This window comes from Oncorhynchus mykiss, chromosome 29, assembly GCF_057628025.1.
Source record: "Oncorhynchus mykiss isolate SJ-2025 chromosome 29, ASM5762802v1, whole genome shotgun sequence".
NCBI lineage: Eukaryota > Metazoa > Chordata > Actinopteri > Salmoniformes > Salmonidae > Oncorhynchus > Oncorhynchus mykiss.
In genome coordinates, this window is record NC_143050.1 from 27,225,243 (window position 1) to 27,240,706 (window position 15,464).

The 15,464-nt window shown below is 42.5% G+C and overlaps 2 protein-coding genes across 2 annotated transcripts in view; both read left to right on the plus strand.

Annotated features, from left to right (window-relative positions):
• Positions 1–680: 680 nt before the first annotated feature.
• Positions 681–7,280, plus strand: surf4 (surfeit 4). The gene is made up of 6 exons (XM_021590915.3): positions 681–854; positions 3,513–3,699; positions 4,077–4,153; positions 4,312–4,355; positions 5,170–5,356; positions 6,071–7,280. The coding sequence occupies exons 1-6, from the start codon at positions 807–809 to the stop codon at positions 6,335–6,337; spliced, it is 810 nt and encodes a 269-aa protein (XP_021446590.1). The 5' UTR covers positions 681–806; the 3' UTR covers positions 6,338–7,280.
• Positions 7,281–9,550: 2,270 nt separating this feature from the next.
• Positions 9,551–15,464, plus strand: part of LOC110509800 (argininosuccinate synthase) — a 29,179-nt gene continuing 23,265 nt past the window's right edge. The window contains exons 1-3 of the mRNA XM_036967464.2: positions 9,551–9,657; positions 10,246–10,377; positions 13,745–13,813. Coding sequence (XP_036823359.1) covers positions 10,276–10,377; positions 13,745–13,813 — 171 coding nt within the window. The 5' untranslated portion in view covers positions 9,551–9,657; positions 10,246–10,275. The remainder of the gene's footprint in view (positions 9,658–10,245; positions 10,378–13,744; positions 13,814–15,464) is intronic.

Here is a 15,464-nt window from a genome sequence, read left to right on the forward strand (position 1 = left end):
ACTCCCAATCTAAACCAGATGTGATGCAACCTGGAATCAAACCAGGGACTGCAGTGACGCCTCTTGCACTGAGATACAGTGGCTTAAACCGCTGTGCCACTCGGGAGTCATGAACAGTTCAATGAACTTTGATAGAGTGTTTACTTTATCAAGGAATTTTGCAACTGTTGAACAAAGGTAGTGTAGTGTCTGTCTCTACTGCATTGACTGCCTGTTTGGTACATTTAAAAAAAAAAAATTTCTGAGATTATGTTGAAAAGTATGTTCATTTTTCAATATGGGATTTAAGATATCATGCATTATTTTCTGTCCACTTACTACCTCACTCTTCTCCAGAAATTCTGTCATTAAACAGTATAATAAAAGTACCCCAGTATTCAAAATAGTCCATATTTAGTAGCTAATGATAGAATAGTAAAATGTGATCTTATCCTCATAGAGTATGAAAATAAAAATCAGTCCGTAACATGCCAGTATTGAGTCACATTGAAGATGCTGCATGATACACTACAGTAGGCCATCTTGTCTAGTTAGGAATGGTCTCAGCTAATTATGCCAACTTGTTTTTACATGACGCAAACATGGCATGACGACAAACCCCCTGGATCAGTGTACGTGGCACACAGCAGTCGGTAGAGCAGCTCCGGGGGCTATCGTAGCAACGTGAAGCATTGTGGGGCAGAGGCGGCCTTCTCTTCATTGAGACCGGCAAGACTTGCTGAAGTAAATATCGGAGGCAGAAGATTTCTGTATTAGCTAATTAATAGTTTATTGACTAAAAGCACTAAGCCTCAGTTTCTTTAGACATGGGGCAGGAGGAGCTTATGAGTCGAGCCGAAGATGTGGCGGACCAGGTAGCTAACTTCGTTATTTCACAGGCTAAAGTTAGTTGTCAGCTAGCTTGCTAACTTTTCAGACCGATTCAGAGGAACAACGGGTTCTAGCTAGGTAGCCACAGCTGCCCGAGTGGGTTATTCATTTATATCTTGCTAGCTAGCTAATATTACTTGCGCAATTAGCTAGCTACACGTATTATTTGCTAGATAACTTTAGGAAGACATAGCTTGCCAATTATCCTACGCGTTAGGTAGCATGATGTAGGTAGCTAATTACTGCAGCAGAATACAACTGCAAATATTATTACCGTGCTTTCCCTAGCTACTTGTATTTAGGTAGCTCACATGCAAGCTACCTAGCCAGTGAACTTGGAAGTAATGATTCATAATTCCCGGTTAACTAGTTAATGATGCAACTCTGGCCACACAGTCGCTTAGAATTCTCAACTCCACGATATGTAGCTAGCTAACGGTACCGTCTGCTACCGTACTATTTCACATCTCATTCTCAATGGACTTGTGGTGGAGTTAAGAACTCTCAGCTAGCCACACAGTAACACACTAAAGTTGACTGTCTATGCAAATTCACTCCCCACAGAGACACCACACTCAACTCTTATGAAGTGTGTGTAAGAACACAATAGAAGAGTGTTGTGTAATGTACAAGACAGAGGCAGAAAATGTTAAATTATTGTATGCCCCTTTGGTAAGTCTAGCTTTTTGCCCTGTGGATGAAATTGCAATCCCCTTGGAATTCGGATCTATAAGGGGACTGTGTCAAGAGCCATAGTTCAGGTTACAGAGCTGTTACCCAGGTTGAAGATTGGACTGGAAGTCCAATCGTGCCGTATTTCAGTCGATAGGAGAGACCTGGGCTATTTCCTCTCCTATAGCCTTCCACTATCCATGTGAACTTTTCTGTTTGCCCAGTTTACATACTCTCCGGACAGACATTAAGTAAAGGTGTAACATAGGCCTGCTACTTTATTGAACACTGTTTTCAATAATCCCCAGCTGATACCAAATATTTAGTTCACCCCGTTGACATTTTAGCATTGCTGTAAAATAGCATAGTTTGGAAATTTCACCTCTTAAATTGCTGTGCCATGAAACATGTCTTAAGACAGGCCTGTCCTACATTTTAAAGGCACATTTTAACAAGACAGTGCTGAAAATTCTTCACTAATAAGCTGTAAGCAAACCGTTCTGATCTAATGTAGGCTACTCGACTGAGGCTTTAGCAGCACCTTTTCGGTCCTCTCTGATTGGCTGCTAGGCCCTCCCATTCGTGTGCTCTATGAATGACATGTGGGAGTTGTTGAACTGTGATAGGCCACCTCAAAACAGGCTGTGCTGATGTGTACTGTATGGTGGGAGGTGTTGTGAGATGGTTACTGTTCTTCTGGTGTACTTTAGTAGGTAGACAATGATCAGTTCCAAAGTATTGGAGGGAAGCCAACATATGGAGGTTTATTGAATGTAGGGCAGTTGGTTTTTGTTCAAGTTTAACTAAGTGAGCAGGGATTGATTTCACACACACGGTATGAAATAAAATATGAGATGAGTAATGCAAGATATGTAAACATTATTAAAGTGGCTATTGAATCATTTATTAAAGTGGCCCATGATTTCAAGTCTATGTAGGCAGCTGCCTCTCTTTGCTTCTGATGTCTGATAGCCTTGAGATAGAAGCTGTTTTTCAGTCTCTCGGTCACAGCTTTGATGTACCTGTACTGACCTCGCCTTCTGGATTGTAGCGGGGTGAACAGGCAGTGGCTCGGGTGGTTGTCCTTGATCTTTTTGGCCTCGGGTGCTGTAGGTGTCCTGGAGGGCAGGTAGTTTGCCCCCGGTGATGCGTTGTGCAGACTGCACCACCCTCTGGAGAGCCTTGCGGTATTTGCAGATCTTTCTAACCTAGTATGTAGTACTTTGAGACTGACACAAAGCAGGGTGCTTTTCTGAATGCCTGTATTGGTCCAACTTGTCATTAAATATACCATCTTCTAGGGCCTCCCGAGTGGCGCAGCGGTCTAAGGCACTGCATCGCAGTACTAGAGGTGTCACTACAGACCCGGGTTCAATCCCGGGCTTTATCACAACCGGCTGTGATTGGGAGTCCCATAGGCCAGCGCACAATTGGCTCCGCGTTAGGGGAGGGTTTGGCCGGGGGGTCTTTACTTGGCTCATTGCGCTCTAGCGACTCCTTGTGGCGGGCCAGGCACCTGCAGGCTGACCTCGGTCGTCAGGTGAACAGTGTTTCCTCCGACACATTGTGCGTCTGGCTTCCGGGTTAAGCGGGCTGGTGTTAAGAAGCACGGTTTGACGGGTCATGTTTCATAGGACGCATGGCTCGACCTTCACCTCCTGAGTCCGTTGGGGAGTTGCAGCGATGAGACAAGATCGAAATTGGGGAGAAAAGTTAAAAAAGTTTTAAAAAAATATATTACCTTTTTTATTACCTTTTCCCTGCTGAAATGCTACCAGTTGGCCTACTCTGTGTCCCTTCTCCCAAATTTCTTCTGGAAGGACCTTTCATGTAATCTCCTGTAGATTTTCAGTAGATTTATTTAAAGGTCCTCATTCACTCTTTCACTGTCAATGCTAGTGTCTGCTGAAATGTCATTGTACTGTATGTCAGATGTTGGCCTAAATGTCCCTTTCCCCTCTCTCTCCCAGTTCTTGCGGATGACGAAGCAGTACCTGCCTCACCTGGCTCGGCTGTGTCTAATCAGCACCTTCCTGGAGGACGGCATCCGTATGTGGTTCCAGTGGAACGAGCAAAAGGACTACATCGAGGCGACGTGGGGCTGTGGCTACTTCCTGGCCACCTGCTTTGTGCTGCTCAACCTCACAGGACAGCTTGGTGAGCAAGGCTGGGATCATTAGCCTGTTAGTGTCATCAATGTAAACAAACAGCAATCTGCATGGGTCCAGATAGGGTCCAATGTATGGATTGAAAAAAACCTGTTCAGAAGAAAGTCAATCTAGGTTCGTTCCCAAGCCCCATGATGTGATCATTCATTAACTATCGACTCATTTGAGTGGTTAGTGTGGTGTGGGCCTAAGACTGTAGAATGATGACCCCATGCTGTCTTTGAAAGCTGGGGAAAGATACAGGAGTTGTATTAAGTGGGAATGACACCCTTTTTGGGGAAGATGGGGTACAGTTGTGTGGTTCAATTGAACGAGTTTCTACAATCCTAACCTTCTGTCTCTCTTTTTTTTCCCCCACTGCAACAGGTGGCTGTGTCCTTATCCTCAGTAGAAATTTTGTACAGTATGCCTGCTTTGGATTATTTGGAGTCATAGCTCTACAGGTGAGGAAATATCACATCTATTGGCATTGCATTTCATGCACCTTTCTGTGATTTTGGGCTGACATTTCAAATGGCTGACAACCCGGACACTGGCTATGTTCATGAATTTCGGGCTATGTAATATTTCATGATGAATTTCTTTTACTTGTTTTTTCCAGACGGTTGCATACAGTATTTTATGGGATATAAAATTTCTGATGAGGTAGGTCTCTTCCAATAAGTTGCTGAATAATATTTTTACATATTAAATTGAAAATATGCAATTGACTTTAGTCTCTTGTACATGACCAATTATATTAGTTGTTTAAGTGTCTTTAAACCACTGTCTGTCTGTCCCACTAATTTTATACCCCCCATACATTGAACCAGTGTTGTAGTTGAGTCACTAAACCTTGAGGTTGAGTCACAAGTCCCCTATGCACGAGTCAGTCGAGGACAGTGGAAGGGTATGACGAGGCAACACGTTCAAAGATGGGCTACTTTTCTATTATCAAGGCCAGAGAGAGAAAAAAAGTTTTACTATCAAGGCCAGAGAGAGACAAACAGTTTTACTATTCAACTCAATACTAGTGTTTTCAATTTTGTAAAGCAGTTTGTGTTTCTTAACCAGGCAAAGCTAAATAGTAGACTGGTGACTGGTGGTTACGGGGAAGCAAGAGAGTCACTTGCATGATGTGTAGCCAATGATCGGAGCGGAGTCTGCCTTCCCACAATCATCGCTTGCGCTCCCGCAGCTCACCAGCTGATGTAGGCTGCGTGTGCCGGTGTGGCGAGTCCTTCCCACTGCAAGAGAACAGAACCCTCGCTGCTGAGCACATCCAGTGCTGCTAATATTCTGCTTATCATAGTAGCCTATCCAGTCCAAGTGCAAATACAAGTCACAAGAAGGCGAGTCACAAGTCATGAAAATCTGGACTCGAGTCAGACTCGAGTACTGCAGCACTGCGTTGAACTAAGTATTGGTCTTATTTCCCCTCTCCTACACAATGTCTCCCTCCCCCCCATTCCTCTATCAGGAACCTTGCTCTTGGCGGTGGACTCCTGCTGTTACTAGCGGAGTCGCGTTCAGAAGGGAAGAGCATGTTCGCTGGCGTCCCCTCCATGGGGGAGAGCTCACCGAAGCAGTACATGCAGCTGGGAGGGAGAGTCCTGTTGGTGCTCATGTTCATGACCCTGCTGCACTTTGACCCCAGCTTCTTCTCGGTGAGTAGGCCACCACCCTGCCTCTATGGTACCACTCAGCAGGGACTAAAGCCGGAGGAGAATAAGCTGTGTAATGCATTTTCTCATGGACATATGTGGAGATCAAGCTGAGTTTGTGTCAAATCAAATTCTATTGGTCACATACACATATTTAGCAGATGTTATTGCCGGTGTAGCGAAATGCTTGGGTTCCTAGCTCCGACAGTGCAGTAGTATCTAACAGTTCACAACAATATACACATCTAAAGAAAAATAATGGAATTAAGAAATATATAAATTAAGAAATATATATTAGGACGAGCAATGTCGGAGTGGCATTGACTAAAACACAGTAGAATAGAATACAGTATATGAGATGAGTAAAGCCGTACAGTATGTAAATATTATTAAAGTTACCAGTGATTCCATGTCTATGTATATATGGCAGCAGCTTCAAAGGTGCAGGGTTGAGTAACCGGGTGGTAGCTGGCTAGTGATGGCTATTTAACAGTCTGAGAAGCTGTTTTTCAGTCTCTCGGTCCTGGCTTTGATGCATGTGGGGTGTTGATAGTTTTTGTTAAGATTATAAGCAATCATTTTTGTATTGTATGGTATTTAGAAATTTGATGGCCTAAGTGCTGCATTCCATTAGACAGGATCTGTTGCAATGGTTGTACTGTATTATTGGTGGTTCAGTCTGACTCCTGACCCATGTGTCCCTCTCCACTCCCCCAGATCCTCCAGAACATGGTGGGCACGGCTCTCATCATCCTGGTGGCCATTGGCTTCAAGACCAAGCTGGCCGCCCTGACCCTGGTAATATGGCTGCTGGCCATCAACGTCTACTTCAACGCCTTTTGGACGGTGCCCGCCTACAAGCCTATGCATGACTTCCTCAAGTACGATTTCTTCCAGACCACGTCCGTCATCGGAGGGCTGCTGTTGGTCGTAGCACTGGGGCCCGGCGGGGTGTCCATGGACGAGAAGAAGAAGGAGTGGTAGGGAGAGGGAGATGCACAAACACCACTGACCCCAGGACACACAAGGACCCCCAGGGTACTCGTCATTTTTCTGACCATCCACAGCAACCTCTCCCTCCACCGTTCTGTCTCCTCCTTTTTTTTTCACATTTTGTTTTCCAGCTGCTGTTTGTTTTTATGAGGTCAATATGGTCGGTACTGGATTATTTTATACACCTATTTATGTCCCCTTTATTTTGGTGGCAAGGAAAAAGTCAGATTTTGAATAAACTGTCAAGTGCAAAGTAACTAATTCATGAGTGATGGGTGGATGAAAAAAAAATATTGGTTCTGTGTTGGAGAGGTATGAATATCACAATGTATTTATGGATGTTATCATAACCTTTCAGAAAGAAACAGTTTTTTGTGAATAGCTGAAAAACAGTGGTGAGTACGTGTATCAGTTTGCTGGCCAAGGAAGGCGCCTGCTTGTTGGACCATCTGTGACTTGCTCATATCAATACTGAGACCTCTGGCACTGAATACAATACGATTCTCCCTCACTCTGTAGGTTGCCATCTTCCCTGCTTTTCAGAAGTCCCAGGTCTCATCGTTACACACATCCAGTCCCATGGCTGTGACTCATGGATTGCATATGGAGATGAGTTGTGGGGGATGTGTGCATTGTATACTACTATTCAAAATGATGGATTGAAGTTGTGCTTGATTGAATATTGAAACAATTGTTAGCACCAGAACTCTTTTTTGGGGCTCTTTGTTCTTTACATCTAGGGCAAATGCCTAACTAGTAACTGTATTTTAACAGGGCAGTAGTGGGAGTTTGACATTTGTGAAACGCCATATTCCTCAATCTAAAGAAGCAAGCAGAACTGAAGAGTCAACAATCACCCTGACTTTTTCCTTTGTTCAGTGTTTTTGCTTTATACTGTATAAGGAAATAAACATCTTGAGTTTATTGATTTTCAGAAGTTTATATAGTATTTTTAATTGTTTTTCTGAGTTCATGGAAAATTACAAAAAAGCATCTGCTTGATCTCAAAATGGGTATTTTTATATTGAGCTTTTTTTTAATCATTCTTGCTGTATTAAGCTTTGGCTAAACTCACAACCAGGGGCCGGTCTTCCCCTTCTGACTCTTATCTTTATTTAACCTTTATTTAACTAGGTAAGTCTGTAAAGAACAAATTCTTATTTACAGGGATGGCCTACCAAAAAGGCAAAGGCCTCCTGCGGGGGCTGGGATTAAAAATATATATAAATATAGGACAAAACACACATCACGACAAGAGAGACAACACTACATAAAGAGAGACCTAAGAAAATAACATAGCAAGGCAGCAACACATGACAACACTGCATGATAACAACATGGTAGCGACACAAAACATGGATCAAATCATTGGGCACAGACAACAGCACAAATGCTAGAAGGTAGAGACAACAAAGCAGCCACAGCTGTCAGTAAGAGTGTCAATGAATGAGTCTTTGAATGAAGAGATGTCCAGTTTGAGTGATTGTTGCAGCTTGTTCCAGTCGCTAGCTGCAGCGAACTGAAAAGACGAGCAACCCAGGGATGTGTGTGCTTTGGGGACCTTTAATATAATGTGACTGTCAGAGCGGTGTTGTATGTGGAGGATGAGGGCTGCAGTAGATATCTCAGATAGGGGGGAAGTGAGGCCTAAGAGGGTTTTATAAATAAGCATCAACCAGTGGGTCTTGCGACAGGTATACAAAGATGACCAGTTTACAGAGGAGTATAGAGGGCAGTGATGTGTCCTATAAGGAGCATTGGTGGCAAATCTGATGGCTCTAGAGCACCCTTACCCACCAATGTATAAATTACGTCTCCGTAATCTAGCATGCATAGTATGGTCATCTGAATCAGGGTTAGTTTGGCAGCTGGGGTGAAAGAGGAGCGATTACGATAGAGGAAACCAAGTCTAGATTTGACTTTAGCCTGCAGCTTTGATATGTGCTGAGAGAAAGACAGTGTACCGTCTAGCCATACTCCCAAGTACTTGTATGAGGTGACTACCTCAAGCTCTAAACCCTCAGAGGTAGTAATCACACCTGTGGGGAGAGGGGTGTTCTTCTTACCAAACCACAGACCTTTGTTTTGGAGTTGTTCAGAACAAGGTTAAGGGTAGAGAAAGCTTGTTGGACACAAAGAAAGCCTTGTTGTGAGCATTTAACACAAAATCTGGGGAGGGGCCAGCTGAGTATAAAACTGTATCACCTGCATATAAATGGATGAGAGCTTCCTACTGCCTGAGATATGTTGTTGATGTAAATTGAGAAGAGCGTGGGGCCTAGGTTTGAGCCTTGGGGTACTCCCTTTGTGACAGGCAGTGGCTGAGACAGCAGATTTTCTGACTCATCACACCCATTCCATACACCCCCTCCAAAGGTAGTCGAGTTTTGATTGGCTGTTGGTGTTCCCGAATTTTGCAATTACTGTGGCCCTGCTGCAGCCTGTGAGTAAAACTAACCTGTCACTAAAACCTAAAACCAATACTATTGCCATCATCTGGCTGTGGTTAATCCTTACCACATACATGTGAACTCCTACTTTCCTATATTCCTTTCATCCTTTCCTTGCTTCCTTTCCTCTTTTCCTAACTTCCTTTCCTCTACTGGCTGTGGTTAATCCCTACCACATACATGTGAACTTTTCCTTTCCTAGCTTCCTTTCCTTCCCTACCACCCTTTCCTCTCCTCCATCCCTATCTCACTTTCCTTATCTCCTTTCCTAGATCATTTCCACCTATCCTAGTTTCCTTTCCTTGCTTCCTTAATTTTTTTTTTTTTTTCCTCTAAAGAAATAAGCTAGGAAGGACATGAGGAAGGGAGGTAGGGAATGAAAGGAAATTATGAAATTAAGCTAGTAAAGGAGGATAAGAAAGGGAGCTTGGATATTAAATGAAAGGGAGTGAGGAAAGGAATCTAGGAAAGAAAAGGAGTTCACATGTATGTGGTAGGAATTAACCACAACCAGTAGACAGGAAAGGAAGAAAATAAAAGGAGCTAGGAAAGGGAGCAAAGAAATGCAGAAAGGAATCTAGGAAATAAAATGAGGTTGTTCACTTGTATGTGGTAGGGGTTAACAACCGCCAGTAGAGCGGAAAGAAGGAAAGGAAAGGGATTGAGGAAAGAAAGGAGTTCACATTAACAGTATGTGGTAGAGACAAACCACGGCCAGTAGATGGCGATACTATTAGTGAAAGGCTGCAGCTGTATACAAAACCTTGCCCACTGCCCAATACATTTGCACAAGCGTTCCGTTCATCGTGGTGACTGGACTGGAGAGAAGACTTCATTTCGCCCAGTCAAGCTTTTAGAACGGTAAATACATATATCATTGTAAAATGGCGTCACCTATATTTTAAATATTTAACTTTACACTTGGCTTGCTATCAAAACATCAAACGGGATAACGTCCACATCGTGCGTGATTGCTGCTGATTATTGAGTCCATGGTAGCTAACTAACTACTGATTCGAATGCAACAGTTGGTATTTCAGTGAAGCGTGTTAGCTAGCCAGCCAACTAGGTAGCTAATAGGCAAATGTTATTTGCCACATGCTTCTTAACAACAGGTGTTGAATAACAGTAGAATACTTAATAGTATAACATGCGTGCATTTATTGAGCGCAAACCTTTGGAACCTGCACTCCATTAAATGTTTATTGGTGTTTGTAACCATAGTCTTTGTAATGCGATTGGAGATTGCTACTAGTTTCTATAAAGATATTACTTCAGGAAAATGGATGGATGTCATCATCCATTTTCCACCCTGCATCCAGTCACAGCCTTATGAATACGCCAATGTGTTCAGGATAGAAGATGATTGGAGATTTCCGTAATTGTATTACTCTAATTAATTTTCTATATGGAAAAAGTCTGTATTTCCCTTGTATTTTTTGCCCCCAGACACAACAGCCCCCTTTGACCTGCATCATCATGTCGAAAGGCACAGTGGTTCTGGCCTACAGCGGAGGACTGGACACCTCCTGTATCTTGGTGTGGTTGAAGGAAGAAGGCTATGATGTCATCACATACTTGGTAAGGAACACACACAAGTAGCTGTATGTGGGGCCAATATAACTTGGGGTCGGACAGCACACAGCCATCCAGTTGGTGCTCTCCTTTATTGTAGGTCAACCTATTAGAGCCTAAATATTTCACTTGTGCAGCAGAAACGCCAGTGAACGTTCATTTCATGCCGTATTAGATATTTGTAAAGAAGGGATTCATTCACCATAGCAGTGAGTTAACCCCCCCACAAAAGTGCTATCTGGCTGCATAATGCTGGTGAATAGCAGTCTAGATTAACTTTTTGCCCATAGGCCAGTTCAGAATTGCACACAATGCAGATTTATTTATTGTGTAACTGTTTCTTCATTGTCTGGCTAGAGAAAAGGGTGGGTATGCTGAAGGGCTATGGCACCACCTGTTGGTTTTGGGTGGGCAGGAAGGCACTGTCCCAATCGGCAACCTGTTTTTCTTGTTGAAATCCCTGTCTGCTCATGTTAGGTTGTTATAGAAAAACCTCTGCCAAGCCACCATTCAGAATTCCACAGAGGCAGACAAAGACAGGCACAGCTACCTCAGTTATGTGGAACAATGGCTTGCCATTGAGATGTACTTTATTGTCCATGAACTTGCAAAGAACAGATGGCTTTATGCTCACAACCCGACACACACTAAGGGCCTGAAAGCTATGGGTCAGCTGCAGTGCAGCACCATTTGAGCAGTTGTAGGGGGTGAAGTGCCTTGCTCAGAGGCACAACGGCAGTCAGTGGTATCTACAGTGCATTCGGAAGGTATTCAGACCCCTTGACCATTTTACATGTTTTGTTTCAACCTTATTCTAACATGGATAAAAGTTATTTTTCACTCATCAATCTACACACATTACCCCATAATGACAAAGCAAAAACAGGTCTTTAGAAAATGTTGTACATTTATAATACCTTTATCACATTTACGTAAGTATTCAGACCCTTTACTCAGTACTTTGTTAAAGCAGCTTTGGCAGCGATTACAGCCTCGAGTCTTTTTGGGTATGACCCTACAAGATTGGAACACCTGTATTTGGGGAGTTTCTCCCATTCTTCTCAGCAGATCCTCTCAAGCTCTGTCAGGTTGGATGGGAAGCGTTGCTGCACAGCTATTTTCAGGTCTCTCCAGAGATGTTTATTTATTTTTATTAATTTTTTACCCCTTTTTTCTCCCCAATTTCGTGGTATCCAATTGTTGTAGTAGCTACTATCTTGTCTCATCGCTACAACTCCCGTACGGGCTCGGGAGAGACGAAGGTTGAAAGTCATGCGTCCTCCGATACACAACCCAACCAGACGCACTGCTTCTTAACACAGCGCGCATCCATGATTCCATCAATTGTAACCTTCTGCATCACTTTCAACGAGTTTCTTTTATTTTGAAAAGAAACCGCAAATTCCACCGTGCCTAATCCTTATTGTGGCTAGCTTCACAACATGTTCTGGTCGAGCCTCACTAGCCAGATGAAGCTAGCTGGCTGCTTATAATGTTAGCTTTGGGCAACAGGGTTAAGTAGCTGGCTAGCTATTTATTTTTCATGAACTGAAGTTCAATTCCAATAGGCGAACAACAAGTGGCTACCTAGCTAATACTTACAAGGATTCCTAAATCATTGCTAAGAATAATGAAAGTGAATGCACTACTGCACTACTGGTCATTGTGTTCAGGCTGGTTGTATTAGTGCTAGCTGGGTACTAAGCTAAAGCTAGCTACCCCAGAAGTTGCAGTCAAACAAATTATGCTTTATTACCAACGCGGTGTTATAAACACATCGTTCTTGGCCGGTGTTTACTTGTTTGCAGACATTATTTGTCTGCTTTGACAGTGCTACTGATAGTAGTGGTGGCGCTTGGCTTGCATGTGCAAATTCAGAACACACAACATTCTATAATAGAACTGTTTTATTTGACGTGTCAAATTTAAAAGCTTTTTTAACATGTCAAATAGTTTTATTTGACATGTATCTTTTTTGACACGCAAAGACCCAAACGGCGTTTGACGCTATTACTGTGTAACTCCGGTAGGGTAACGTGTACCGGTGCTCGACCAGTCGGTGAAAGCCAACATCGCCCACGACGGTGAATGGTTGATTGTCAAGGGCAATGAATTCCATTATCTTGGCGTTAATGGATTTCGCCTTTGAGTTGTCTCGCTGAAATGTTCTTACTCTTTCAAATGACTGCTCGATCCACACAGCAGACATTGTGGGCGAGGTTAGGAAGGCTGTGTTGCGTAACATTTTACGCGGCGTCATTACGTCATTTACCTACATTTTATATAGGTATACACGTCAGCTTTGACATCGGATTTGCACATCGACGTTAAACTAGACATCGGGCCGTTGTTGGCATTTTAGCTAATATGGTCCTATTCCGATATGGTCACCGATATACATCATGCATCCCTAGTAAAATAAGGTATTTCTGTTTTTGCTTTGTCATTATGGGGTGTTGTGTATAGATTGCAGAGGATTTAAAAAATATATATAATCCGTTTTAGATTAAGGCTGTTTGTTACGTAACAAAATGTGGAAAAAGTCAAGAGGTCTGAATACTTTCTGAAGGCACTGTAAGTTAATGCCAGAAATCCTGAGGTTGCCGGCTCTCTCCGCACCTGATTTTCCTGTCTGAGCTGGGTTTTGTTAAGTCTTAGTTTGAGTTACCGGTCAAAAGGAAAAAGACATTGTTGATTATCCATCTCAGCAGAATCCCTCCATGAGATTCATGGAGCAGCAGTGCACTGCTAGACTGTGTGGAAGTATGTCAGTGTTATCATGTCATAGATGTGACCTGAATGTTAAAATGGTGGGCGACGGGACTTCAGCAGCCAATCTGTGACAATCAATGGCTTTGGTCCCTGGCGAGAAGGACCTGGGATGAAGACACAGGCCTTTTTTCAATTCAATTTGCTCAACTCCTGAATCCTCTCTCCTCCGTGGCCTCCTTTTGAAAAAGGTCAAAGGTAATTGAGGAAAAGCAGCAAGAAGAGGGAAAGTGGAAAAAAGTATGCTTTTGTGAAATGGAACTACTTCTCCAATCGTGTCAACAGGCAAAGTACTTTTACAGGGTGGAATCCCAAAATGTCTAAAGTGATCAAAAACAAATTTTGCTAGTTGTGCAAGACATTTTATAAATAGAAGGATAAGTAGCATATTGTTTTTAAATGTTTGCATGCTCTTCTCCTTTGAGAAAATAGCTTATTCAAAGAGTGTATGGCAGAATTCAAAACTCAGATTTTCTGACTAAGTGCTCTCGTAAAAAACACGCTAATGAAGTTTGGAGAACATTAAACATTTTCACTGAAACACTCCTGTAGTATACTATTTTGGGCACCAGTTGATTAGATGTAACAAACTCTCTTCTTGCAGGCCAATATTGGACAAGTAGAGGACTTTGATGCTGCAAAGAAGAAAGCAGAGAGTCTTGGAGCAAAGAAGGTAAAAAGCTGAGTCAAAGCGTCATGACATTGGTAAGACAAGGTAGCATAGTGGTGTGGAGGACACGGTAGAGAAGGTTAAAGAGGAGTTCCAGGATCTGGTTGAAGTAACAGTGCAGTAGAATCTCTTGCGGATACAATACAAATACACAGAAATGATAAACAAGAAATGCATAGGCTAATAGTAACAGAGGCTACAAAGCCAAGGCCAAAAGCATGGTGGCAACAACAACAAAACATGGCTAAAAGGAGCAAATCCTTCTTCTGAGTCTCAAGATTAGTCATTCTGAATTACATACAGGGCCGTCAAAGCATTTGCCCTTTTCTGATTCTCTTTTTTTTTTGTGCATGTTTTTGATACTGAATGTTGTCAGATAAAAGGAACCTGAAATTACAAATAACAAATATATTATTTATTTCATTTAATAAAGTTATGCAATACTCAATTTCCCTGTGTGAAAAAGTAATTTCCCCCTTACACTCAAACTGTTTGTGCCACCTTTTAGCTGCAATGACTGCAACCAAATGCTTCCTGTAGTTGTTAATCAGTCTCTCACATCACTGTGGAGGAATTTTGGCCCACTCTTCCATGCAGAACTGCTTTAACTCAGCGACATTTGAGTTTTAAACCATGAACTGCTTTTTTCAAGTCCTGCCACATCTCATTTGGGATTAGGTCTGGACCGTTGGTACGAGGTTCGTACTGTGGAATGCAGTGTTTGGTTTTCGCCATGAATAATGGGAACCGTGTCGTCCAAAAAGTTGACTCAAGTTTGCCAAATAGCACCTGGAGGATCATCAAGACTCTGTTCTACGGACAGATGATTCAAAAGTATAACTTTTTTGACGACGGGTCCCATTATGTCTGGCTCTAACCAAACACTGCAGTCCATAGTAAGAACCTCATACCAACAGTCAATTATAATGATGGTAGTGTGATGGGGCTGCCTCAGGACCTGGACGACTTGCCTTAATAGAAGGAGCCATGAATTCTGCTCTGTATCAGAGAATTCTACAGGAGAATGTCAGGCCATCCATCTGTAAGATGAAGCTGAAGCGCAGCTGGGTCATGCTGCAAGACATTGATCCAAAACACTCAAGTCTAAATGAAAATGGCAAAAAAGCAACACATTTTAAGTTTTGGAATGGCCTAGTCAAAGGCAAGTCATAATCCCAATTGATGTGTTGTGGCAGGACTTGAAAAACCACAAATGTCGTTGAGTTACAACAGTTCTGCATGGAAGTGAGCCAAAATTCCTCCGCAGGGACGTGGAAGCGTTAGGTTGGGGCTAAAGGTGGCAGAACCAGTTATTGAGTGTTATGGTCAAAATTACTTTTTCACACAGGGACATTGGGTGTTGCCGAACTTTGTTTATGAAATAAGTGTGTCATTGTTGTGTTATTTGTTCACTCGTTGATCTAATATTAGGTGTTGGTTGAAGATCTGTTAACATTCAGTATAAAAAAATATGCGAAAGTATAGAAAATTAAAAAGGGGGCAAATAATGTCACGGTACTGTATGTATGCTAAATAAAAATACAATTAGACGTTGGTTGATATGAAACTGATACAACTTTTAATTGAACAATGAGAACAGTGATACATTTGCTACTTTGGGTACATGGTGATGAGCCAGTTCAAGGTTGGATTG